General features: G+C 35.9%; 1 protein-coding gene across 18 annotated transcripts in view; it reads right to left on the reverse strand.

Moving 5' to 3' along the window:
* Positions 1-4,757: 4,757 nt before the first annotated feature.
* LOC149573041 (uncharacterized) overlaps positions 4,758-27,420 on the reverse strand; it is a 75,559-nt gene continuing 52,896 nt past the window's right edge. Inside the window, exons 10-12 of one of the 18 annotated variants that reach the window (XR_016360013.1) lie at positions 16,492-16,597; positions 5,932-6,013; positions 4,758-5,810 (exon numbers count right to left, since the gene is read on the reverse strand). Coding sequence is in view for 6 of the 18 variants with exons in the window: in XM_089814210.1 (XP_089670336.1) it covers positions 5,266-5,799; positions 5,932-5,983 (586 nt within the window). In the remaining 12 variants the exon portion in view is untranslated. The remainder of the gene's footprint in view (positions 5,811-5,931; positions 6,014-16,491; positions 16,598-27,420) is intronic. The other 17 variants (XR_016360023.1, XR_016360022.1, XR_016360015.1 and 14 more) reach the window with 17 other exon arrangements.

Genomic DNA, 27,420 nt, shown 5'->3' on the forward strand with positions numbered 1-27,420 from the left:
AATACGTGTTTCGAAATAAATCATTAACCATTAATCTTATCTAAAAAGGTTGAGTTTCGAGGTCCAAAATACGTGTTTCAATTAGAAATCTTAACATTTCCATCTAAAAGTGGGGTTAAGATAAACTTCTAGAACACGTATTTTTGAGACCGTTAATAACGTTTCAGTTGATAAAAGTCGAAGATTGAAAAATGGAGACAATGGATTAAATACAGAGCCAAAGAGAAGGCATCCAATTTTGACAAGCTAGCATCACTATTTGTATATGATGAAGAGCTCCAAATGATTCAAAGAAAGTGAAGAGTATCTTATACGCAGCACAATTATAATGTTGTAGGAGATTATTAAAACATTTTGGCAATGAATTAATTCAGTGGTCCATGTGAGTTTGAAGGTAACGAATCAGTTAAATAATGATTTGTAAATTCTCAAGTTCACTCCCAATGCCAGTTTGCAGATGCAAGTTTCAAAGAAATTAGTGCATGGGTTTGAAGTTTTAAAGTGTGTACTTGATGATCTGTCTCACCTCCAGCCCGGGCGTAGAAAGATTGGTCAGTGAATGATGAATCACGTGGACAGCGACATTTTGAATGCCAATTAGTTATTTTATCTTGTTCACGAGCTCCCAGTTCCTTCTCACGATTGGTGTTGAATGAGCCGAAGGCCATACACGTGATTTATGGAACATCATGTTTGAGGAAACATGGAGAGCGTAGCCCAAGTATTCGACACAATGCTCAACCCAGCTTTAGATATCAATCAGATCATGAAATAAGGTTCAAGCAATATAAGGTAACACACATTAAGAATGTGGCAATCAATCTGGAAGAGAGACCAATGACCCAAATCTGCAGTGACATCTATATAAGTTGGCATGATAAAAGTAGCAATTCCTTTAAAGGCTCGCACCCGGTGGAGGAACTCCCAACACACTTGCTCATCGCACTTCAGTCCGAGCATAGCCAAACCAAACAACCCATTCAAAAGCATAGACAAGGTGTGTGACCCGTTTGGCAAAACTCTCCCTCATTTCTCGAACCCGCAGCCTTGATGGTAGTATAGAACTAGTAGTGGTTGTTTGACACAATGCGTTGAGAGGAGTGGACTGGAGGGAGTGTACAAATTGTCTGAAAGAATGATCCAGCCTTCAGCCCGCGAATTTGGTCATGAACGCTCATCAAACAAGCACAAACAAGACACGTGAACTGAACAAGCATGGACAAAACACCAATTGTTTGACCAAATGCTTGACCCCCTCAATTAGCGGCATTCGCTTGGCAGGGCTAATCAAGCATGATTTTAATAGAACACTTGGGTTCCCAACCGGCAACATGTTTAACCTGCAACAACATATAACCCACTCATGCATGATTCCCAATTCGCAGTGATGAGAAGAAGTTGGTGATCTGTTTTTCAAATGATTTTCATCAAGGGTGACACCGCATGCGAATTTTTTGACACAATGTGTTAAGCTTCAGTTTGTAATATGGAGGAGATACCATATATTGGCGGTGATTGAACACTCCAAACCAGTCCGCCGCCACATATCATGTTAGGACGTTGGAAATCGCACCTGTTTGACAAAACGTGCCACTTAAATGCCATGAAAATGAATGAAAGTATTGTGATTGAGCGTGGTCATGAATCAATTCATGATAGCACAAAGATTTTCATCAAACTCCCTAAGGTGAGAATGGTCTCCTATGCACAACGCTACTTGCATGTACCCGACAAGGGAAAAGTATTGAATCAAATGCATTGCAGAGAGGTCACCTCATTGAACCCAGTGATTCATTGAAAAGCTTCTAGAAACTTTCATTTGCAAACTTTTTGAATGAACAAACAAGACCACATCATTTTTGTTATAATTCTTCTATAGAGAAATTATCTACAATGAGGAGAATGTCCACAACAATGTCTTTTATGAAGTTGAGTTGCTCAAATGGGAAAATTTGGATTGGAGCGCTTCAAAAACATTCTATAACAAAATACATTAAACAAATAGTGGGATGCAATGAAGTGAGTCCATCATTCAATTAAATGCATATAAGAGAAGAGATTCCTAGCGAATGACTATTTCTACATGTCAATATTCAAGAGGTTTAACTCTGGTGAAGATCACAAGGAGACTCGGGTTCAATTGGTACACTAAAATCAATGATTCAACCTTCTGAAAACAACTTCCAAGTCATCCATTGTAAATCATGCCCTTTGTTATTTTTGATTAATTTTTGTAAGGTTAATTAACCTCTTCAAAATCACATAATTGGAAGGTAATTATTAACCAAGGAAGAGTAGTTCTTAACCTCGATGTCTATATAAGGAACCATTTTAGCTTTGCAAAGGGACTTTTTGGACTTTTGAATAGGAGAAGACTTCGTTTAGAATTTTGGTGATAAGATAATATTTGGAAAGTGTGTACAAATTTTATCTTTGTAATCAAAAATTCTCAATTATGTTCTTGGTGCAAGAAAATAAAAGAAAACGCTATTCGAGTTCTCTTCTTTCAAAATCTAAATTGTTAAAAATGTTGATTCTCTTTGCAGTGAGCATTTTCATGGCATTGTGCAGTTGTTTATGAATCTTTGGATCAACATTGTGCTAGTTGTAATTCTCAAGCATAGATCTTGATTGTTGTTATTAGCGGTTTAAGTTAGTCCAAGAAAGCTTTGAAGTCGTGTGGTGCATTCGCCATCAATGGTTTTCTATTGATCTTTAAAAGTTTGATATCATCTTTATTTGAAAATTTTTAAAATTATATCATAGGAGGGAACTGCCCCTCTAAACGCAGAGGAAGGCTGCATATCAAAGACCTATCCAACTGTTATGAACAATTTGCCACAGAAACTCCATTGGACTTTTTTTCAAGTGACAAATCTGTTTACTAACATATTGGTTACAAAATTGCAATTGAAGAGGTAAAACCTAAGACCAAAAAAGGTCATTTACAATAAGATCAAAACAGATTATTACCAGCCCACTAGTAATCTACATTTACAATAGGTAAATAACTCACCCACAACATATGGAGGAAGGAAAAGGAAAGGTTGAAGATTGATTTTTTCTTCGGCATCGGTAAACTGTCCAAAGTTCCAAATAATACTAGTAACGCGGCGGGCAAATTTAGATGTCAAAATCACCTTATCTGAAATAATTGTTAAATGGCAAGAAGCACCCAAACTAGAAAAAGGTGACGAGCACCAGCGCAATAAGAGGACACATAATAACAACCACCAATGTTTACTCCAACAAACAAATCGCCTGATGCAGAAACCAAGCCACTATAGAACACGCTCTATTTTCCACATGAATGCTAGCATACATCCACATTACAAAGTTATATAAATTCATAACCATTACAGATAAATAGTCACCAGCACAGCCAAAAATAGGATCAGCATCATGCCAATCACTCAACTCGGTTGACTCACTTTAATACTGATTAAACAAATATCAATACAGTGATCACGAGGGTTATTAACCAAAAGGAATATGTAAGTAAATAAAATTCTGATCAATAATAACAGTAAAATACATCAAAATGCATGCGAAGTACTAATAACAGAATAAGTCCCTAAGCCAAGAAGTGCAACTAAGGCGACAACACGGTTGGGCCTTACAGTTGGGTCTAGAACGACTTTCCCACCTTCCAAATCACTGCATTAAATTCAAAAAAACATGCCCGTCCACTCACTCTGAAGGTTACAAACTTCCAGAACATGCGTTTGGTCCTCAAGGTCATGTTTTTATGGAACAATAGTTCAAACACGCAAGGATTTGTAGATCTAAACCACCATGAAGATCAGTAGGGCCTTCAGCAACCTAATAAGTGGAAACAATCAAAGTCTGGCCTGTGTTACCTGCAGCCATTTATGGATATTTTGGATCAAAAGTTTTTTGATTTTCCCATCGTGTCTGTAAAGTCATAGGATTTCTGCAACAAAGTCCTGGTGAATGTCCAGAGAGAACTGCTAAATGCTGAAGATGATAGGAGATTGCAATTGTTAACAAAGTACTTTAAAAGGAGCAGCAGTCCAACCTTCGTCCCACAGCCCAAGGGTCTGATATAGTAACAAAGAGCAGAGAAGGTGCAAGGAAATTTAGGAAACCTCGTTTGCCTGCACCATAAATGACTCAAGCCTAGTAGAGTTTCACTGCAGTTGTTCAATTAATATCAGAATCCGATTTCCAAAACTGAGATTTGCCTTTGATGTTTTATATTGAATTGTACTTCATTATTTGTTTTAGTTTTCATTTGCAGGTTTATATTTAGATGTGACTTTTCTTACTCGGCATTTCTAAATCAGATGATTATCCTCATCTTTCAGATTTGTTTATCTTCTGCTTCATCTTTTAATGTATTAGTTGCTTCAGGGTTTTAATTCAGAATTTATTAAAATTTGGTCAATAATGCTTACTTTTCCAAACATCAGGACAATTATTTATCTCAGTCTCAGACAGCTTCCAAGATTATTTTATATAACAGGGTCTTGGCTTCTGAATCAATTACGCAGACATAAGTTTAATCAGTGATAGTCTTGTTGTAGTCTTTAATTTCGAATTTGTTTTTTGTTACCTTACATATTGACCTTAGATTACAACTCCATTAATAAAACACTTGCTTTTATATCATTAAGACTGTAAGCAGATAAAGACTTGAACCGATGAAGTGGCAGCATATAAGTAACAGAAACAAAGGAAAGAATTGAAAAACTCTTAAGAAATAATATGGCAAACCTTACCATGAACAACTTGAATGAACAAAAAGTTTCTCGAATGTTTTTCACAACCTCAATGTTCAAAACATATAATACATTTGTCTTGGACGAAGTTTTACATGACCTTGTCCTTTATTTCTAGTTGCTCTAAAATGAAAGACAAAATCTATACATCAATTTCCTTAAAAATTCTTGGTTAGAGGCATGCTTAAGCACTGTGCTGAGGCTATTATAGAATCCTGATTTGAGATGAGACTCCCTACTACCAAATTTAATAAAATTGCTCCTCTCATGTACATGAAGAATGATTTCCAAGTGACATGAACAAATCAGCAAAAATATCCTTACTATCTGTATCCATGACATTGAACGTCAACTCATTTATCTTACAAGCTTCTGGGAAAAATTTATGATTCTGATATTAGACCCAAGCACTTTGGGTTCAAGCTTTCTCAGAAGAATTTGTGGCTATCCTCCACAACAGAATGCTATGCACCAAATTTCACAATCGTAAATATGAGCATAAAACTTAATTCTGGGTAACATTTCAACAAACTGTACTTGAATGCAAAATGGAGGATTTTACTGGAAATGATACCACAGAAGGGATCTCTCCAGACAAGCCATTGCCAGCACATACCTCTTTTCTACGACGGCTGTAACAATACTTGAAAGACTTTAGACAATTTGCATACCCATTTGTATTTTCTCTGTGGTGTTTACTACTAATAGTATAAAAACTGCTACATTCAATTTCTCTGTCTTCAGCTACATGATTTGATCTATCCTCGAGGGATGTATTTTCATCACATGCAGGTGCACTTTCTTTTAAGCTTGAAAAACAGTGGCCTTCAGATCCTATTGCTATTTTCCTGCTCCACAATATTGATAGATCTTCATCAGGTTCCCTTATTTCACATGCACCAAACTGGATATTCTGAGGCTCTGCAGATTCTCCTGGGTAAGTAAGACAAATAGGGAGACACTTGTCACCAGTAAAAGTTTCCTCCGTCCTTCGTCCTCTTCTTCCTCTACTTAATTCGTGATTGTTCAATTGTGCTTTCCATTTCAGTTTTCTAACCTACACAGAAACTTTCCATATAAGAATATCCTCAGAACTTTAGGAAACAGAATATCATATTCTCTAGAACCAACATATCATCAAAAAGAATTTTTTTCTTCAGTAAAATATGCAAAAGAAATAATCACTTACCAGAGGATAGGTACTTCTAGCTCCCCCTATTATTTCATCCTCCACAGTACTTCTAGGTCATTGAAAAGTGTGATTAATCAGACTGAAGTCCAAACAAGTATTCCAAAAACACAGCTGCTATCAGTTGATACAAAAAACTAGTAATATCTGATAACATCATTAAAATTTGTGTCTAGAACAGAATTTTGCCTTTGCAGTTGCATGAATATATGAAAGGATGCCATTATACACTAATAAAATAAGTACATTTGAGAGGTCCATATAATAAACAAGCTGTTATAAAAAGAAGAGCATTAGATAACTGGCAAAACTGTCCCTACTGTGGAGCACGAATAACGAGTCCAGATTCCATGGCTCCCGAATGACCACTGTTATTTTAAACTTGTTTAAAAATATACTTTACTATTAGTTATGTACAACAATTAATAAAGGTTCCTAGAGCATTACATCCCATATAACAATTATGAGTTAAAACGTCACTAAAGTATTGTCTGAATGCAATCATCTCTAAAGAACCAACTGCAGGGGCACCATGTCCGCAACTAAAGGCCAACAATAAAAACAACTAGAAGTAGTCTAGGGCAAATGACAGCAGCAGAAGGGCCTCAAATACTATGCTTTTGAATTTCACTATACAACTTGCCCACTGGCATGCAGTTTGGACCTGGACAAACAAGAATAAATGTTGTATGAAATTGAAAATCCTTCCAAAGAGAACGAGAGCAATTGTTATGAACCAAATCCAAAAGCTGCTGATATTCTGGAACAACTGTCACAATCTAAAAAAACCCTATATTCAGTATGCATATCTGAAATCTAGACTGGAAAGAAGATATATTTTGAAAATTCTAAACAAGAATCTAAAGCATTTGAACAACAAAGGAAAGAAACTCCAAATTACAGAAGGAAACCAAAACAAACATTATTTCAACCCAAACACAAATCTAGATGGTACATTACTTGTTAAAATAAAACCGTGAAAAGGTATGGGAGTTGAGTTACCACAGTTTACCATCCATCTGGCAAAATAGGCAACAGACTTTGCTAGTCTTCCACCAACCTTCCACATACAACTGTTCCAAGGCACTATCTATTGTAAGCCCAAATTTTCTTCCTAATCAGTTCAATTTTATTGCCCTCATTTTCAAATGGGAAACAGATTGAAGTTACTTTTACAGTAAATTAAAGAGTTGTCACTTCTTTTATCACTAAATAATATAAATTATATAATTAAAAGATCTCGTATTGATTTTTTTTAATACAGCGTAATAGTGAACTCACTAGAAATACTGCACTATAAAAAGAACTAAAAAATCTAGCAAAGTTTTCATACTTGCCACTTACTCGGACTTGGTGAATACTCATGGGAGTTTGGTAAAATACATAATTTTTGCCCACTGTAATGAGCCCTTTTTATAATAGGATTTAATACTAAACAATAATAATAAAATTTAAATACGAAAGAATAAAAAATAAATTAAAATATGAAATAATAAAATAATAAAATTAAAATATAACATAATTAAAAGTTAGTTTACTTTTTAATCAATGGTCAAAAGGCGTGAAATGGAAAGTTGCGACTCCTCCAAACATGAGATACAAATGGGAGAAGAAAACTTCATCTGAAAGAGGATATGAAGAAAGAAAAAATGGAGCATGTGAATCAATGAAGGACTAATGAAAGAAGAAAGGTATGAGAAGTAGATAAGGAAGTGACTCTTTCAAAGGGTAGAAATTATGAAGGGTTATACTCATTTAAAGGAGACAATTTGTCACTGGAACTATTGGACTCTTCATGGTCAAGTTCTACCAAACTAACACCAACCAGCCCTGCATCTGAAACCATAGCATCCTTGTTAATCTGTGTTGGCTCCTCTCACTTTACATCCGATCATGCTATTAACTCTCTTAGTAAACAAGTGTCTTACCGTGAATGAAACACACAGCACTACACACAACCACAAGCTTCTCTGCTCTCATTAAGGCAAGTTTGTTCCTCTTATGAAAGTGGATGAATCCATAGGTAGACCAGAGGTAGAACAGTTCCTCTCAGTAACTTAAGAACTAAAATCTTAAAATAGCACGAATGGCTAGGATGGTAGTCTTGGATTCCAGTCCATGGCTGTTCCACCACAAAATTGGGTCCTCAAGTGCCATAGTTGACATATCCATTTTGGCCATCTCAGAATAACCCCTAAGAGTGGCAATTTCAATCCACTCAGCGTGAATCATGTTGACATCTAGAGGATCATACATCTTCTCAATGACCTAAAGAGCCCTACGTTCTCACCACAGCATCCTATATAAATGTAGCTCTACTAGGCTAGTATTATACCACTAAAGGTTCAATGCATAGGCAGCCATATGCAAGGGAGTGTTGAGCTTATACCATCCATGTCGAATGATTTGTTGAATGAGCTCACCATAGAAAGCTAATGTGGGGTCCTCTCAACACAGCAGTCATAATCTGGTCAACCATAGAATCAATGCACTCAAAGTTAAGTGCACTCCCATCCCCATATCCGATGACCAAGAAAATTGAAGCAATATTGAAAACTATATAGTTGGCATCACTACGAAACACATCATTATTCATCATATCCTTCGCCCTCCTCCCTTGCATTGTCCGGGACTAGGTCCAACAATCCCAATCTACCATCATAACCCAGAGTTGCAGTGACTTGCAACTCAAGCATTCTTTGCAAAAGAATGACAAAGGATGCAAATCTAGTTTCTATAGTTTCAAGAACTCCTCAAATAAGCTCCTAAGAGTGTGTGTGAAATGCAGTGTTTGCAATCAAACATTTACGCATCTCTAGCATCACTAACCACTACTCTAATCCAATCAAAATTCCAATCTACCATCATAACCTTGAGTTGCAGTGAACCTTGCAACTCAAGCATTCTCTCCTAGAGAATGACATTAGATGCAATCTGGTTTCAATAGGTTTCAAGAACAAAAAGAATCTTTTGAAGAGCACATGTCAAGTTTGGTGGTTGCAAACAAACATTTACGTGTCTCTAGCATAACTAGTTACTACTCTAATATACTCAAACTTCTCCATGCACTTGTGTGCGTTGTTTCTTGCATGCACACAACATGGAGTCCACCAAATATGTCTGTAAGTTGCCTCAATAAGTTCCCTTGCAGCTTTGCACACGTGTTGCAGATATCACTACTTGGACCACATTTTGTGGCCCAACCTCCTAAATAGCCTCTTTGAGGACATGGAATTGAAAATCAGCATACATTCAATCATATGTACACTTGCTGAAGGTTTTGCAAATAGGGTTGCAAGCTAAGTGGGTTTAACCTTGGAGGAAAATTCATTATTAAGCAAGCTTGAGCTCGAATAGTATTGGGATAGGTGACCTCTTGAGAAGTCCTAGTGCTTCACCTAGATGCAACGAGTGTTCAAGTGTTCCATTCTTTGTCATGAGTGATGTGTTCTTGTGAACCACTCGTAAAACATGGGTCAATTAGTTTGACTCAAAAACTACACAATTGAATCTTGATATCAATACCACAATTTGACTTCTTGTTGAAAATATCTCCTACTTATCATTCAATCATCGCTCACCAAATATATGAAACCAACATTCATTACACCATCCTCATCAATCATTGAATCAGCAATTCCCTAATCATCACTCGCCCATACCTCAAACCATACAATCAAAGGAAATCATTCAATCGATCAATCATCCATACAAGTATCAATCACTCAACAAAAATTGAATGATCAAGTCTGATTTGAATAGAATTCAGAACAAGTACAACAATCTAAAATACTAAATAAAGTTATCGGTATGCAATATAATTGTATTTACTATTTATTTATTTATAAATGTTACGGTTCTTATGGAATCAAAGGAATGAAGAAGTTTTCAAGCTAAGATGAGGGAACATCTTGGTCTAGCAATAAACTCGCCCACCACTTTATTATGAAACAGGTTTCTGCTATCCTTGTCATCCCAAAAAGAAGGTTTATTATCCTCATCAAGAAGCTATTATTATCTACAAGTCTGACATCTGAGCCACTACTCATAAACATGGGTTAATCAGTTTGAGTCAAAAAAATACATAGTTGAATTCTGATAGTAATATCACAATGGAACAAGGTGTCCGAAAAAGTAAATAAGACGTGTTAATTTCCTGATTAGTTGGCAGACTCAATGAATTCCTCTACACAAACAGATTTATTATGTCATCACCTTGGAATCATAATAACTATTCTTGCATCAAATTGAATCCCTATATATAACCATAAGTAACTGAAATCTGATGTGCAGATTAATACAGATCAAGGAATGGTCTGATATAGAACAGATCTAGTTATGATCGAGCATAACCTGAACATAACTGAACCTGATTCAGATCGAACAGATGATCTATAGCATTAAATGCAGATCGGCGAGTTAAATTAAGAAATTATTGGCCAATTCCTAACCACCCGATTAGGATAAATAGTTAGTATTTGCTTGTTTAAGAAAGTCATGTCATGAGTGGACATGAGTCATGTCCACTCATGACATGTCTTTTGACTTCAAGTTTATTTGAAATGATACTAATACCCATAAAAACGAGAATCGCAGTGAAATAGCCTAAATCGCCAGTTTGGTGATTCGATTCAAAATTGGGAACCGGTGAATCAGTTCAATGATTTCATGCCATGAATCGCCAATTCATGCAATTCATGCAAAAAATTGCATGAATCACCTTTATGAATCGCAAAAAATCGGCCACACAGCTAGGGAAAAAGTCCAATCAAATTTTAATTAAAACATTTTTTTTTTTAATGTTTTTTTTGTCTTTCCTCTTTGTTTTAACCCTAAAGGGCCTTTAATTGTTTAGCATGAGTAGAAGAGAGGAATGAGAGAGAAGAAGAGAAGAGAAAAACCATAGGTTTGCAACTAACAAGAAGGAAGAGCACCAAAAAAGGATACGTTTACAAATACTAATAGACATACATTTACAGATATTGATAAACATACATTTCATGGATCTTGATTCTTCATCTTACATACATTTATGGTTTAACGTCTTATGGATATTCATCTTACATACATTCTATGATTTGACTCACTATGATCCTATGATTTCTATTTACTTTAGTTACAATTTATATTTTATGTGTAACATAGTTACGTATGTGATGGATTTATCATTTATGTTCCATGTTTATGTATGTTAGCTTTTATTTGATGATGTTATAGTGTATTTAAGTTATATTCAATAAAGGGTGCACGAAATAAGTTTTAAATTGTTAAAATCTCTAAATTTCAAGGGTTTTTAAAATTTGCTGATTCGTGGCCGATTCAATTCTAATTCATGGCCAATCCGTGATTTGATTCGGCCTTGCCGATTCCAATCCAATTCTGATTCTCGTTACTTTGCTAATACATAGTTGTCTAGACAAAGAGGGATATAGAAGTCAATTAATATTCTCTACTTGAAGGTTCGGCATCTACATACCTGCAGATAAAATTGCATTCTCATTTGCATTAAAATTTCATATAATATACCAAATTGATTCCTTCAAGAGTATAAAGTCTGATCATAATCTGCAACAAAGAAAAATCAGTGCATTCGAATTTGCAAATTACTAAAACTATGCCAGTTTGATTAGAAGTTTAATTTACATTCACAGGATACATTGTCATGAATTTGGCAAAAAAAAAAGTGTATTTAGAGAAATTTAAGCAATTTTTTAAGTAGTTTGTGTTTCCCTGAGATTTTGCCAAGTTGCATATTTTGTGTCTATCGAGTTTTTGTCAAGTCTAAGATTGCCAATTTTTAGTACAGTGTTCCTTTCAACATGGTGACCAACCCATACTTGGAAACCTTGGCCACACTATTGATGAGTTGTGTAGCAAAGGTACAAGCACCCTCCCCACATGGGCAAGTGCTACAAAATGCTCTTATGACTACAAAATTATTTTTGGAAGAGCAAAGGAAGTTGTGGCATAGGTTTGGATGTGCATAAATTCAAATGGGTGAAGTGAAAGAGCTTCACCGTCATCAACTTTTTAACGGTTTCAAATGGCGAGATGGTGTCAGAGGAGAGCATTGGAATTGTGGTGCAAATTGTAACCAATAATTTTGAAATATACTTAGCACCAAGGAAACAACATAAGGTGAGGCATCCATCACTCTTTTGAACCCCTTGCATTACTAATTGTCTTGAACTTCTTTTGGAGGACAAGAAAAAAAAGTAATTAGGTCCATCCAATTGTGTAATAAACCGGGAACATCACAAAATACATTTAAACTAAGCCTTGGGCTCTCATGTTAAGGAGAGATCACACCAAAGGGAAAGAGCTTGTACGAACAAGTGTAACAAGATTTGAACTAACTTCCTCACCTTGCAAAGCATTTATAGTTTATTGACATCTTTTAAGTGGGGACATTTATTAGTCAAGCATAGCTCAATTCATTGTATTCAAAAGCACTAATGGAGGACATTACATTTAGGATGTCTTTTAGAGAAGAGCCACAAAAATCATCAAGAAAAATCATCAAAGTGACTTCAAACTTCAATTTAAATCTTAAGTTTAACCCCTTAATTTCAACTTTTTTAAGTATATCTTGTAAATTGAACTTTAGTTTGCAAGTGTTGGAACCTTTGGCGAGAGTTTGGCACTTGGTGGATAGGAAGCAAAACATGATAGAATATATTTACAAAGCCATACTTAAAGCCAATGAGGTCATCGAAAACTACTAAAATCGATATAGAGATCATTTAAATAAATCACTAATAAAGGGTAGAACAATCAATTCCACCAACCCATTCACACAACCAGATACTACCTTAACTCCAAGTTTTTCTTGGCAAATTGTTTAAACATCAATTTAAAGCTAACATAAAGATCACCTCAAAGTATGAAACAACAATTAAGAAACATATAAATGTCAAAAAACAAGTTTCCACAATGAAAACTCAATGTGCATGAAAAAATCCAACAAATACCCTCTAGTCCACTATCAAAATGCTTGATTACAAATTTTTACATGGCCTACACAAAAATTATGTGCTTACACAACAAATTTATCCCAACACTCCAACACTACTCTCAACATCAAAGACTATCAGCACACACTTCTAATAGACATAAACGAACAAAACGATAATACAAGAGGCATGCCCACACAAGTTGTAGAAAAACATTCTATGACAACAATTGAGTCTCCCATCCTCAACAAATGACAAAGCTACCACCACATTAGAAGATCAAACAACACAAACAATTTATATTCCGTGTTTTGTCTATTACTAAGCACTTTGCTACTTCCACTAGTTAAGAAATTGCCATAGTGTCATTTTGTTCAACAGAGTGACCACAAGATCGCCATGTTATTATATGTGACTATTGTAACATTAGAATATTTCACTACAATCTTCATGATTGTGAGAAACTTTGTCATGCATACAGCAATTTTATTTCTTATGTAAACTAATGCACTAGCCAAAAAAGGATTTTCTATGTTGTTTTGAGAACTGCAATTATGATTGAAGATTACTGATGATGTGCCATACAATCTCTAGTCATCCTCAACCACCTATACAACACCTATTTAGTAGAAGCCACCAAGAAGCAACGAACTTGATACCCTAGCTCCTTGTTGACCCTACAACAAACATGAAAAACCACAACTCCAATAGTCCAATAAACCTTAAACTAATTTTTCAGATCGCGCTGCTTTAGGAAGAGAAGAAAACATTGAGCATACTATTATTGTACCTTGCAAAGTCTACAATGTTCAATGCACCTTTTTGTGTCTATTCTACCATTAAGAAAAGCAAAGTGCAAATATCTTCCTTCCTAACAAGACATGCAAAATAGTTGAATTTCGATAACCACTTTGCTTTCCTCCATAAATCTTGAAGCTTCATGAGCATCTTGTCTGGAAATCTGCTTATGTGCAAATACTTAAAAGCTTAGAACTAATAGCTACCATACAAAGAGACCCAACATTTAGTTTTGTATTGCAGCATTGTTCTGTCATTCATTAAATACTACTGCTTAAACACCCTACAAATTGTTTCTTTTCTATTCGTTGTAACTTGTACCACTTCGGTGTTTGAAACCCAAAAAATCAAAAAATTTGAATTGCAGAAAACCTGTTTGAGTCCAGTAATGGAACCAATTGTTGATTAGATTTCCAATCTTTGTGCAATGCAAGCATTCTAGCTAGAGGCAAGCATTCTAGCTAGAGAGAATCAATGTCATATATTCTCAATTTCTCATTGGTCAAAATCCGCAACTGAATCAAATCGTTTAATTATCCATCCAGAGTTTACAGTCACGTTTATCTTAAGCTGTTCCAAGGGGAAGTTGGGGTATTTGAGCCATGGCGTGCTTGTAAAGAGAGAGAGGGGAATAGGGCACCCAAGTAGTGGCACACAAAGATGCGTGTTTTCCCACTTAGTTCTGAAATGTGCACTTTAGTTATAGGTATTTTTTACTAACAAACTTATTCCTTGATATTTTGATGTGGCCTTTCCTTGTTTGTTACAGTTCTATTTGGGTCATAGCTTCATTCTCTTGGGCTTCTTTGAGATTAACAATACCTTCTATTGTGATTTGGCTCTTTCTTTTGATTGCACAACAATAATCGTGTCGGTTTTTAATTTTTTCCATTTCTATTATGTATGATATTACTGATGACCCTTCTTACCACTTATCTAATTACACTATGACATAATGATCATTCTTTCTGACATAGAAATTCTCAATCAAAGGGGAGTTGGATTTTGTGTTCTCTTGTTAAACCAAACCTTGAGGCCACCGAAAATGGGATCCCTATTTGTAAACTACCAGATATCAATACAGCAATGATAACCCCAGCGATTCAATTAACATATGATTTCTATAAAACATCCTTCTTGATATGTAATTGAACCACTGCTAGCTATTCTATCATTTTTATAGTTCTAAGTCCACCTCACTGCAATCTGACTCTTGGTTTTTGATAATATAGTTTCAATACTTCCCCATCTTCCATTTTCTCCTTTTTGGATAGGATTGCTGTTGATTATTCCTTACTGGATGTTAGATACATTGTGCGATCTGCAATCTGGATCAGCTGTTTCTCTTACCTTTGAGACTTGAACTCCTTATACTATTGATGACAGAAGATTTCCTTTTAATTTCATTATGACTGATTTCTACCCTGTGCATAAATAGCAAACAGTGATGATCATAGTCTGGCTCTCATACAAATTGAAGGAGCAAACATACACATACACATACACACTTCAAAATATTCATTGAGAGAAATATACTGTACAAAGTCATTAATTGTCAAATGCAAAGTGTAAAATGGGTTCTGCCACTATGTGCTTGTCTCATTTATGATTTTGAGATGAAGCATTCTTTCTTCGTGGAACAAGCTTACACTGCATGAAAGTAAGCATTTAAATGGGCTCCACCACTATGTGTCTGTCTCATTTAATGATTTTGGGATGATTCTTTCTTCATGGAACTCACTTACACTGCATGAAAGTAAGCAAAAAAAAAAAGGGAAACAGAATACATAGAGGCTTCATAGATTAACATTAAGTTCCACAAATGACCAACATCTGTCATTGGTGCTATAAGGTACATGTTAGCATACCAGCAGCAAGGGAATGTTTAAGAACTGTTGCTTTGTTCGAAGAACAAAGCAGCTTTGATATTCAGGGAAAAACAAAATTACCCGTAAAAGAGGCAAATCAAAAAGGCATACGAGCTAGGCACCTAGAAACTTAGAAAATGCTCAAATCAATAAAAAGCCACCCAGAAGGTACAAAAGAGCAACAGGTCGCAAATATTGTAGCAGCAATATACTCTTTGTGGCAGAAAACCAGCAGATGGTCCCAATAGTGGAGATTGGAGAGCGTAACTCAAAGCATCCCTAAAACTTGTTGGTTATTGTGTCTTCTCAAACCATCTTTTTGTAAGATAGAGAAAAAGAAAGGCCTAAGCATCTAAATGACAGCAAGGAGACTGTACTGTTGAATTTAATTTTACCTGCATCATGACAATGTGATCCTTAGTCATATTCAAGATGCCCCTGTTAGTTTGTTCCATAAGTAATAGTTTATGTTAATTCTTAGTTATATTCAAGATGTAGAGTATTATTTTGTTCCATAAAACTTTAAAAGCATAAAGGCAATAGTTCAACTTCCAATGATTGGAAAATGAATTTAATGAAATGATATACCAGACAACCAATTTTGCAATTATGTTATCTCATAATAGTCAAAGAAATTTGAAACCATAGATACCAGACTCAAACTCTTACTCTACACTTGGACCTGATAAAAACTAGGCAAAATTGAAATTCCATGAACTCTAGAGAATTTTTTGAGCAATTAAGGGTTTTACTATGCACCCATCAATAAATAAACTTAAAATACATCGTAAACTTATTAATTAGATGCACCTTGATCACATAGAAAAGTATACATCAATCAAGTGATTAAAAAAGTAAATTCAAGTTGAAAGATGCAACATTTTCAAATTTATAAATATTCTCAAGTGTTTTAAATGTACAAAACTGACAAATTAGGATACCATGGCAGTAATGAACTATGGTAGAGAGGAGCATATATGACTCGACACCAGCATCACTAGCTATATTTGGATCCCCATGCTTGTATCAGAGGCTTCTGCAATACCACTACAACAATGCTAGTATTACTCAAGATTGGGATTGGCATGCAAACTGAAAGTAAACTAGAAAATTAATTACCTAGGATTTGATTGGGAAAAACTCAAAGAATAAAATTAGTTGCTTTTTCCATCCAGCATGACCCAAAATGATTTTAGTGATTTGCTTTAAAAACTAGAGCTAGGGTCTATGGCCGCAGCCCACAGTGGGGTCAAGATGAAGTGCCACAAACAAGATTCTGGAGACAAAACCCCCTTGTAGGCTCCTACAAGTCAACATTGAAAGGCAAATCCCTCCGCATCATATCCAAATTTAAGGCCTTTGAAACAAAACAAACATTCATGACACATGCTGTTTCCATATTTTATTGCTTTTAACTAGGCTCCGAGAGTCAAGATGAAGTGCCACACACAAGATTCTGGAGACAAAACCCCCTTGTAGGCTCCTACAAGTCAACATTGAAAGGCAAATCCCTCCGAATCATGTCCAAATTTAAGGCCTTTGAAACAAAACAAACATTCATGACACATGCTGTTTCCATATTTTATTGCTTTTAACTAGGCTCCGAGAGTCTAAAGACTCTAAACTACGAATCCTTCAAAAAAAAAGTGAGAAATGAAGCCATTGTGGTAACTAGGCCCTAATTACATTTGCTATTATTCACTTTGATGGACTGTAAAGCTTCAAACAACTACAAATATTACTTGAGATTAAGGATGAAGAAAACAGGTAAGGCTCACCGCAAACTATTTTGTTTAGATTTGACTCTATCATTCTTAGATTTAATCCTATCTGCCCATGGAGTCTTATCCAATATTTCATGGCAATCTACGAGAATCTGATATTGTTCTCTTCAGCATTCTGATCAAGCGAACAAGTAAAATTAGCTTAGCTCCATGAATATGGTTATTTTATATCATGGAATAAAAGAAGCCAAGTTACCCAAGCCATGCTTTATCTTTGTTCTTGCAAAAGACACACTTAGCATTTAGAAGAGTTGTGGTACCTTATTTAAGGTTTCAAGTTTGTTTTTCTTGTTTTCTTTGCTCTGTTCTCAACTTTCTGCATCAATTCTAACGAGTAAGATTCAAGCTTGAGTTTTGGTGAGTCTGCACTAGACTTCCCAAGAACTAGGTCAAAGTTTCTAGGACTCTATTAACCTAACTCATTTTTGGACTCACCAATTCTAGTCAGTCTTGAAACTTTGCAACCTGATTTTAGTAGGAGGCAGTCAGGTCCCACATGAGCCTCATGACTCTTCAATAAAATGAATTATTTAGATAATCTAATTAAAAGTTGCCCAAGATAAACACGACAATTAAAATTATGTTGATAATAAGTGGCAATCTCTTCAGCTGTAGAAAAGAATTGGAGCACATACTTATTCACTTGGGAAAGTAAAATTAATTGGAATCGCAGAAGGCCTTTAGGATCTAACTTTTCTGTATTCTTATCTTCTTTTGTTAACTTGCAACAAATGATTAGGAAATGGATTCTGAAAATCCATGTTCAACAGTTTCTGATATGCATTTTATGTCAAGGATGATGAAGCTCTCCTCATGGTTGGAGTTATTAGAATTGAATCTTCTTGTTCCAATGCTATTGAGGATGGCTTTGGAGAAATTTTACTTTTTAGCTGATTTACAGTTGCATTCTGTGTAATTCATGTTGGCATGTCATGCATAACCTCATCTATAAAAACTAACCTTTGAAAATAAGCAACATAAATTTGTAATGTCCCTTTTTCTAGAAAATTATAATTTTGTTTTGTCAGCTCACTTCGCCTAGGTTCCGGGGGCGAAAGGGTTCTTTGCAGAGTTCAGTTCGAGATTTGGCCAAGACATTTCTAGTTTCAGACCCATCAAAGCAATTTTGGCAGGTTGTCCAAATGCTTACTATTTTTAGTAAGTAGACAAAGCTCAGAATTCTTGGTATCTTAGTGTTGGTTTGGAAGTGTCTCACTGAGAGCTTTCCAACGAGCTATTGCACGTGCTTCTCCGAGTTCATTTGGTCAGTTATTTTGATGACTGATGATTATATGATTTACTAACTAACTTTAAAAGTTCATTTAACTTGTCACTCTATTTTTAAAAGGTATTATGTTCACCTAAGTGACTAAAGGAAAAAAAAGGTGTTTTATCCCATATTGCCTAAAAGGGGGTGCATCACACTAGGAAAAGGGATAAAGGTACAACAAGCTCAGCATGGGAAGGTATGAAGAATATAATATTCTAAAACAAATATTAATCTGGGTGTTGGAAACAGTTACTGGTTATCTCTTCGAGGATGCAAACCCTTGAAGAAGCTTTTGGAGGTTGGACGCAAACCTAGCCTTCTTACAAGTTTTATCTATATTGCCAATTTGACTATTATTTCTATTATAAAATTGGATTTTCTGGATTGTTGTGTGTTATTGTATTGTTGATGTATAATACAGTAACATTATTTGGCAACTATTTGAGTTAATTGTTGGTTTAAATATGTACTTCTAAATATTGGAGGAAATAAACACACTTTTCTGGATTTTCTCGTATGCATATCTGTTGGTTATAAATCAATTAACGTTCTGGAATTTATATCAAATATCGGTTTACTGTTCGGTTTAAATTTGCTAGTTTTATATCAAGGGTTTTTAGTAAATATCCAGAAAGGGATATTACAGTGGTATCAGAGCTGGTTTTCCTGCCAGCCTATGAAATTATATCAGCAAATGAAGTACAGAAAGGAAAAAAACACAAGGGATATATGAAATCAATATATTGATACGTTTTGGTTGCTTTAATGTGACTGGTTTGGAAAACTCGGAGGATGAAATCCCTCGAGTTTAGTTTCCAAGAAAGATTGGACGTCACCCCAACCTTTCCTCTTTTTGAAGTTAATGCATTATACAAGCAGAAATCGGCAAGGAATCACAGCTGAATTAGTTGGAGTATTTGATGAAAAACATGAATGTATTTTTTTCTCTCTTGCGTGAGGCATCATTCAGTGGCTAGTAGGACATGATAACGGTTGGAGGAGACTCCACTGGGGCATTAACTTTTGTTCCACTAGCCTGCAGGCAAATTCACAGCTTGTTGGAAGGATGTTATTGATATCTGTGATTGGAGGAAGGTTTTATTGGTGCTGCAGGTTATTGGGGATATCCGCCAGCATACTTCCAACCGCCAAGCGATAACAGAGGTACACGAGTTCATTCAGCATTGGAGGAGGGATTTCTATCACTCCCAGATTACGACAATGGTATTTGCAAGTTCTAGAGGGGATACTTGGGTCTGTCTCGACTGCTATATTCTTGTTATCAACATTGTCCTCTTCTCAACAAACGACCATGGAGCAGCGCCTATTATACGTGGTGGGCCGATGGCCTTGTATCTACCGGATACGTTAGGAGTCACGGGCATTTCTTACCTAGTGGAACTCATTTTCGATTCACACATCAACAGGGCAACATGGGTGATGGGAAGGAGGTGCTACCAGATTCCAAACCGCAGGCTATTGATAATACCTCATGTTGGAGATTATTGGTCACCACAGGTAATGCGGAAGCTGAGCATTGAGTCGTAGGATATGCGTAAGGACAAATAACAGTGTTTCTGAAAGTGTTGGATGGTCATCCTGAATTGCCTCTACTCACGGGTTGTCTTTCACACAGGTCGGTAATTATTTCCAAGTCACGTCCGAGTTTCCCAGTGGTAGCAGTAGCAGTCGGATTTGTACCTCATGTTGGTTCCCAGCAACAGTGGTTATTTGGGAGACATATCTACTATCCTTGGCAAAGTTTTTGGTGGCCGCGGGTACCAAGGCATCTAGCTACAATCATAGAATCAGAGAACATTACAATGGGCAGAATACACGGGTTGCAACTCGAGTTGTACGCAGGAGGTTGTGCCTAGGGTTCTCACAGCAATAGCAGGATTCTCCATTGTAAGTACATTATATTATCAACTAGTCGATTAATATTGTTTAGGTGGCAGTTTTAGTAGGGAGAAAACGTGGCAGATATCTTTGTATGGTTAGTACCAACACTCATCCAAAGTAGGATCCGTAAGTGAATGCAATCAAACATCAATAACCGATGAAGACCAGAACAGATATAAGGCACAAAATTAGGAAGTTTGCAATCACAGTCAACTTTGGTAGATCGATATCATTCCCAACTATAATCTACAGAGTTAGTGGTGCCTGTAGAGACGGGATTAATCACTGGTTATGGACAGAGCAGCAATACGATATCCTAGGGCCTTTCTCTTACCTATACTGCAGAGTCTCACGCACATACACAATGAAGAAGCGAAGTTGGAAGCCGGACAGGTTATAGTCACAGTCGGATTTCACCCATCCGTGAGGAACATTACAGGATGATTGGAGTCTGAATATGAATACTAGAGGACCTTGTTGTCACAGTCGGCATAAAGGAGCTTTTCACATTAGCCACAAGACTGTATGGTAACTCCCACAATTGCACTTAAATCAACTTTAATAAAATGATTGCACATCCTTTGTATTGATCAGTCCAGTAGCATGTCAGTAATGAAATTTGCTTAAGGATTTGACTACACAACAAATGTTTGACGAAATACCTTAAGCCCAGATCATGACTCTTTGGTCAGAATTTGGGAAGTTTATTACAGTGATTGGCATTGAGTTAGAAGCAAATTCAGGAAGCTGGACGGTGCCGTCTATATTTCGCAAGGGCATATCTCAATGAAAATTATCCACAGGTGACAGTTCAGTAGCCATTTCATACAAGCAGCAGTGCAAAGCATAAAAAATGCCCCTCCTATTTTGTTATTCTTTAGGGGTAAATCTATATGCCCCCTCCACTTATATTTAGGGAGCTACCCACAGGGGTACAGCCCCGGAAGGCTTAGCCCACCTTGTCAGCCCCATGCCCCCTCCGCTTTACCAGCCCACTAGGGTATAGCCCCTTCCCTTTTAGCCCACCTTATTTAGGACCGCCTCCTTTTCCTTTTAGCCTCCCTAGGGATCTTATGTATAATCTTGATCAATTTTTCAATACAAGTATAGAAAGATGGGAATTGTTGAAGACTCAAATCATGGCTACAACAGACCTTCAAAAAAATAAGAATTCAAGGTACACTCGTGATGGGCAAGTCAAAGATCCTTATGAATATAAAACTGAAGTAAAGAGACTGTACGACGATTATATAAAATTTCCGTCAAAGCTTCAAAAAGAATTTCCTTTCATTAATTATGTGGACTTTCAGCTAGAGCTGCAAAACAAGATGGATATGATAAGAAACAAATACTATGCTTTGACTCGATATCTCCTTGCAGAGGACAATTAAAGAAAATTGCATAGGGAAGATATCAATCAACTTGATAGTAGTACTAACAATGGCACAAGTATACTAACAGGTAATTGGGAGACAGAAGTATCTTATGGAGTTGTTTACACTAGTCCTTCTGATGAGCATATTGATGGCCCAGTTAGAAGAGTTGACCAAACAGCCAATGTTGGCAACTCACCATCTTATTTAGACATGGAAAACACCAACATCTTATTTGGTAACATGGAAATTAACTTGGATGAATTTTATGGTGACATTACGTTGGAAATTATGTCAAATATTGAGGAAGCAAATGGACTGCAATGTTGGCAAGATAGATGATCTAGCACACGTTGAGTTAGAGGACATATCTGAAAATGTTGTCTCCCTAGGTGATGAAAAATCAAAAGATTCTATGGAGAACAAGCCGCTTGTGTTTGAAGGAGATGGTCAAAAACCATTGTTCACTCCTTGACTTATTGGATATGTTTTTAGTCAAAGAGGACAAGCTTGTCCAAGTGTTGACAAGGATGGATGATTCTTCCAATTTGATTAAGGATCTCATGAGGAAGATTGTGATAAAAGAGAGGCATGGGAATGTATGTGGTGTCACAAGTCCTCTTTTACATACTATTTTTGAAACTTTGAAAATGATAAAATATGAGTACTTGCAACTATTAATGGATAGAGATCTAGCAATAAAATTTGGAAGGGACAAGGAGAATGAGGTAGATGAGCTATGCCTTGAATTGAGCATAACACAATATTCTATCCACAAAGCTGAAAATCAAACGAGTGGGGCAGCCACTTATAAAGAAGATAACAGTGGTTCAAGGACACAAGAAATCACGCAAATCATTGAAGAAATTAATAAAGCGGGTAGATGTGAAGGCAAACAATGTAATTCAATCATTTAGAGACTTTCTATGATGAGCAAAATTCTATGGATCAGTTAGTTGATGAGTCCGGAAATTCTGATTTTTATGACAGTAGCTGTACATTGTCACATGAGCACATGGTTAGTGATACAACAAGTGAGGATAATTCAGAGATTTCAATTAATGATGAACCTTCCTTTTATGAAGACTTTAACATGAGCAAGGGTACTTACAGTGGAGTAGGAAGTTCAGATTTATTCTTGGCTTGCTCTAAGGGATTTTTCAGCTTACCCAGAGATTTATCGCCCAGCTCTTATGAGATGGCCACAGCCTACTTGTTGATCAGTGATTTTAATTGTTGGTATATTCCAGTTATCAGTGATTTGCCTATGTACGTTAGTAATATTTTCACTGATTCTATTTGGCCATCACAAGTCAATGAGTTATTTACAGATGAGTGGGGAAAACATACATTACCCTATGTTCCACATGAGGTGTCTACATTTTTTAATCAGCAATATATTAAAGACAATGTTAGCCTTCATGATGTTGATGATTCACCAACCACTCCTTCCTTTATACAGGATCATGTTGATTGGGTGATCGGGTATCCAAGTGTTAATAGTATCTTACATCTAATGGATTATGTTGTGTTGTTGCACAATCACAAGATTATGATCTATGTGTTTCAGCCTTCTGACACATCAAAGTTCCAGAGATTAGAATTACTCTGTTTTCCACAAGGTGATATAGTGGTGGAGTTAGATTGGTCGGATTTGTCATTGTCATCAATACAAAGATTACAGGAGTGGTACAGTGGTACAGTGATACAGATATTACAGGAGCTGGTCCGTGGTATCTTAGACAGCGCATGAGTCCTCACTTGGGATCCAGGTGGAGCATCCCTATGTATTGCTTTTTATCGGGGAGCTTGTTGGAGAGTTTGGTTGCTATCATCTTGGGGTAAATATTGGCATATTGTTGAGCTCCCATCTTCACTTGATAGTGCAAACTCGCAGAGTCACTCATGGAGTGAGGCATTCATGCTGACTGAGGGTATGGGCACACAGGGCAGCAACACATGCCAGTTGGTGTCCCTTTATGGTGAGACTTGGGATCCTGGCATCCAGTTATTTGGCACATTGATCCCTATTGTACTATTTCACCATTCCGAGTTTGGGAAGATGCATGTTGGGGTACATCAGTTGAGGAGTAGAACCTCTTTCTCGAGGCAAGTATGGGATCCTAGCATTTGGTTTCTGCAAGTTTGAGCGGATTGCTTGAGGGCAAGCAATCCTTGAGAAGGGAGGCTTTGTAATGTCCCTTTTTCTAGGACGTTATAACTATGTTTTCCCGGCTCACTTCCCCTAGGTTCCAGGGGCGAAAGGGTTCTTTGCAAGGTTCAGTCTAAGATTTGGCCTAGACATTTCTAGTTTCAAACCCATCAAAGCAATTTTGGCAGGTTGTCTAGATGCTTACTATTTTTAGTAAGTAGACGGAGCTCAGAATTCTTGGTATCTCAGTGTTGGTTTGGAAGCACCTCATCGAGAGCTTTCCAACGAGCTATTGCACATGCTTATTCGAGTTCATTTGGTCAGTTATTTTGATGCTTGATGATTATATGATTTACTGACTAAGTGACTTTAAAAGGTCATTTAACTTGTCACTTTATTTTAAAAGGGTATTATGTTCACTTAAGTGACTAAAGGACAAAAAAGGTGTTTTATCCCACATTGCCTAAAAGGGCATGCATCACATTGGGAAAAGGGATAACAGTACAACAAGCTCAACATGGAAAGGTATGAAGAATATAATATTTTAAAACAAATATTAATCTAGTTATCTCATCAAGGACACAAACCCTTGAAGCTTTTGGAGGTTGGTCACAAACCTAGCCTTCTTATAGGTTTTATCTATATTGCCAATCTGACTGTTATTTCTATTATAAGATTGAATTTTCTGGATTGTTGTGTGTTATTGTATTGCTGATGTATAATACAGTAACGTTATTTGGCAACTATTTGTGTTAATTGCTGGTTTGAATATGTACTTCTGAATATTAGAGGAAATAAACACACTTTTTTGAGTTTTCTCGTATGCATATCTGCTGGTTATAAATCAATTAAAGTTTTGGAATTTATATCAAATACTGGTTTACTGTTTGATTTAAATTTGCTAGTTTTATATCAAGGGTTTTTAGTAAATATACAACATTAATAAATAAAACATACACATATTTAACATAGTTTATAAATGTTATTATAGGAGATCTTAATTACTTCAAAAGCGATATTGACACATAAATATTTATAAATTAATTTAGCACTTCACAATATGTAAAGATATTAGAGTTGCATTAGAAGATAACCCAAAAATGGGTTTCTGAAATAGATAAACATTTTATTTGTCTTTCTCATTTGGTGCAGGTTTTGTTTAAACCATTTTTTTTAAATTGCTTTAATAAAAAAAATTTGAAATCAAATTTGGGAAGATTTATGTCAAATCTTTTAAAAAATCAAATCCTATTATATTTGGCATGGTTGGAAAATCACGTTTTTTTAGGCAGACATCATTACGATATTTGACATGTATCCGTGCAGTATCAGATACGTTTCCAAATTGGATATGGGGATACAAGCGCCCAAGGAAGGACAGAGAAGTTTTCGGCAACTCCAGTATTAATATTACTAGATAGTTTTACCAATAAAAGAAATAATTGCAAACAAACTCTCAATATGTTGCAAAATGTAACATTTCTGCAAATTTATGTGATCAGAGTTTGATAGTAACTTCTATATTGTTTGTTGTTCTTGATCTTCCTTCTATCTGACTTGAAAAGAGATGTCATTATCAATTGTTATTTTGAAATGTATTTGTCTCAGCAAGTATTCGAGTACAGGCAGAATTGCTTAAAGGAGCAGACTTATTCTTCTTGTGTGTCCTTTAACTACAACCACACCTTGTATAAATATCTTAACCAAAGGGCATGTCCCTTGAAGGGACATGACCCTATCTAGGTTGGCCCAATCACTGCATTCTCATAGTCGTGGCCCAAGGAGATATTGTTTTATTAAACAAGTATAGCTAAAATTAGTTAAGGTAAATGCTAACACACAATCATCTAGGAAATCGTCGATCATGCCTAGTCAAGGAGCAATGTATTTATAAGCCATCATAAGGTATTATATGAAAGATAAGGTATGTGCAATTTGCACAATCAGATCTATATGATAATCGAAGTTATAGTTTTAACAATCCCTCTTAACTTGATAATCATACTGAGAGATAACATATCTAGCATCATCAATTTCAATGAATAAGCATAGAATGATACTCTATATCTATCTAAATCTTCTTAGCTTATGGTATCATTTAACACATGATACTATGTCATATTACTATACCTGTGATATCTGACTTATCACTGATACTAGCGATAATAGTATTGCATGGAATGCAACACACAAGATGAAATCCGAAGAATGATTATATTCTTCATTTATCCAGGTTGTAACTCATAGGTAATGGAAATCCTATATCACAACATGATCTTGAGTTAAGATCTACCAAAACACAAGATAAAGTCTAGAGAATAAATTCTTCCTTTATCCAAATTGTGATACATAGGCATAGAAATGTCTGTCACAAATGATCTTGAACTCATCTAGATCTAACAGTAGTTCTCTATTGTTCAACACATTATCTAAGAGATCGTCATCTCTCATAATGTCTTTTACACAAGTATTCATTATCTTAGAGATCGTCACCTCTAAAATAATGAATACAAATAGTGGAGCCCATAACAGTTAATAGCCTGACAATAATATTATTTTATTAATAATTTTAAGGAATACAAAGTTTTTCATAATTCAACCATACCAAATTTTTTCCTAAAGTGATCTATCTTCACTCGAGAGAGAGGTTTGGTAAGAATATCTGTTGTCCAATCTGCAATACAAATGTATTCTAATTTTACAGTATTCCTATCTACCATATCTCTAACATAATGGTAAGGAATTTCAATATGCTTGGACCTATCATGAAAAACTGGATTTGCAAAAAGCTTGATGGAACTCTAATTATCACAATGAATAATCGTAGGAATCATGGCCAAACCGAATAGTCCCAGAAGTAATTTTCTAGGCCAAACTGCTTTTTGAGAGGCCATTGCTGCAGCAATGTATTCAACTTCTCTGGAGCTTTGTGCTATTGAAGACTACTTTCTCCATATCCATGATATCATCGCTAAGCCTAAACTGAAACATCATCCTGAAGTGCTTTTCCTGTCAATAACACTTCCAGCCCAATCTGAGTTTGTGGATCCATGTAGATCCAATTCAACTTTCTCATACTTAAGCCCAAGGTTAAGAGTGCCTTGTAAGTTTCTCATGATGTGTTTGACTGCAACTAAGTGAATCTCCTTTGGCTTAAGGCATTAATAGCATAGCAAATATCAAGTCTTGTATTTACCAAATACATAAGGAACCCAATCATCTGTCTGTAAAGAGTAGAATCTATGGAAGGTGATTCTACAGTTGCTTCCTTAAGTTTATGTAGATTAGTCTCCATGGGAGAAGGCATAGGCCCGTAGTTCCACATACGAAATCTCTTCAAGATATCTAATCTATACTTTCCTTGATTGAGTATGATGCTGTCAAAATTT

Source organism: Cupressus sempervirens, chromosome 2, assembly GCF_028749045.1.
Source record: "Cupressus sempervirens isolate cs-2001-9-10 chromosome 2, ASM2874904v1, whole genome shotgun sequence".
Classification (NCBI taxonomy): domain Eukaryota; kingdom Viridiplantae; phylum Streptophyta; class Pinopsida; order Cupressales; family Cupressaceae; genus Cupressus; species Cupressus sempervirens.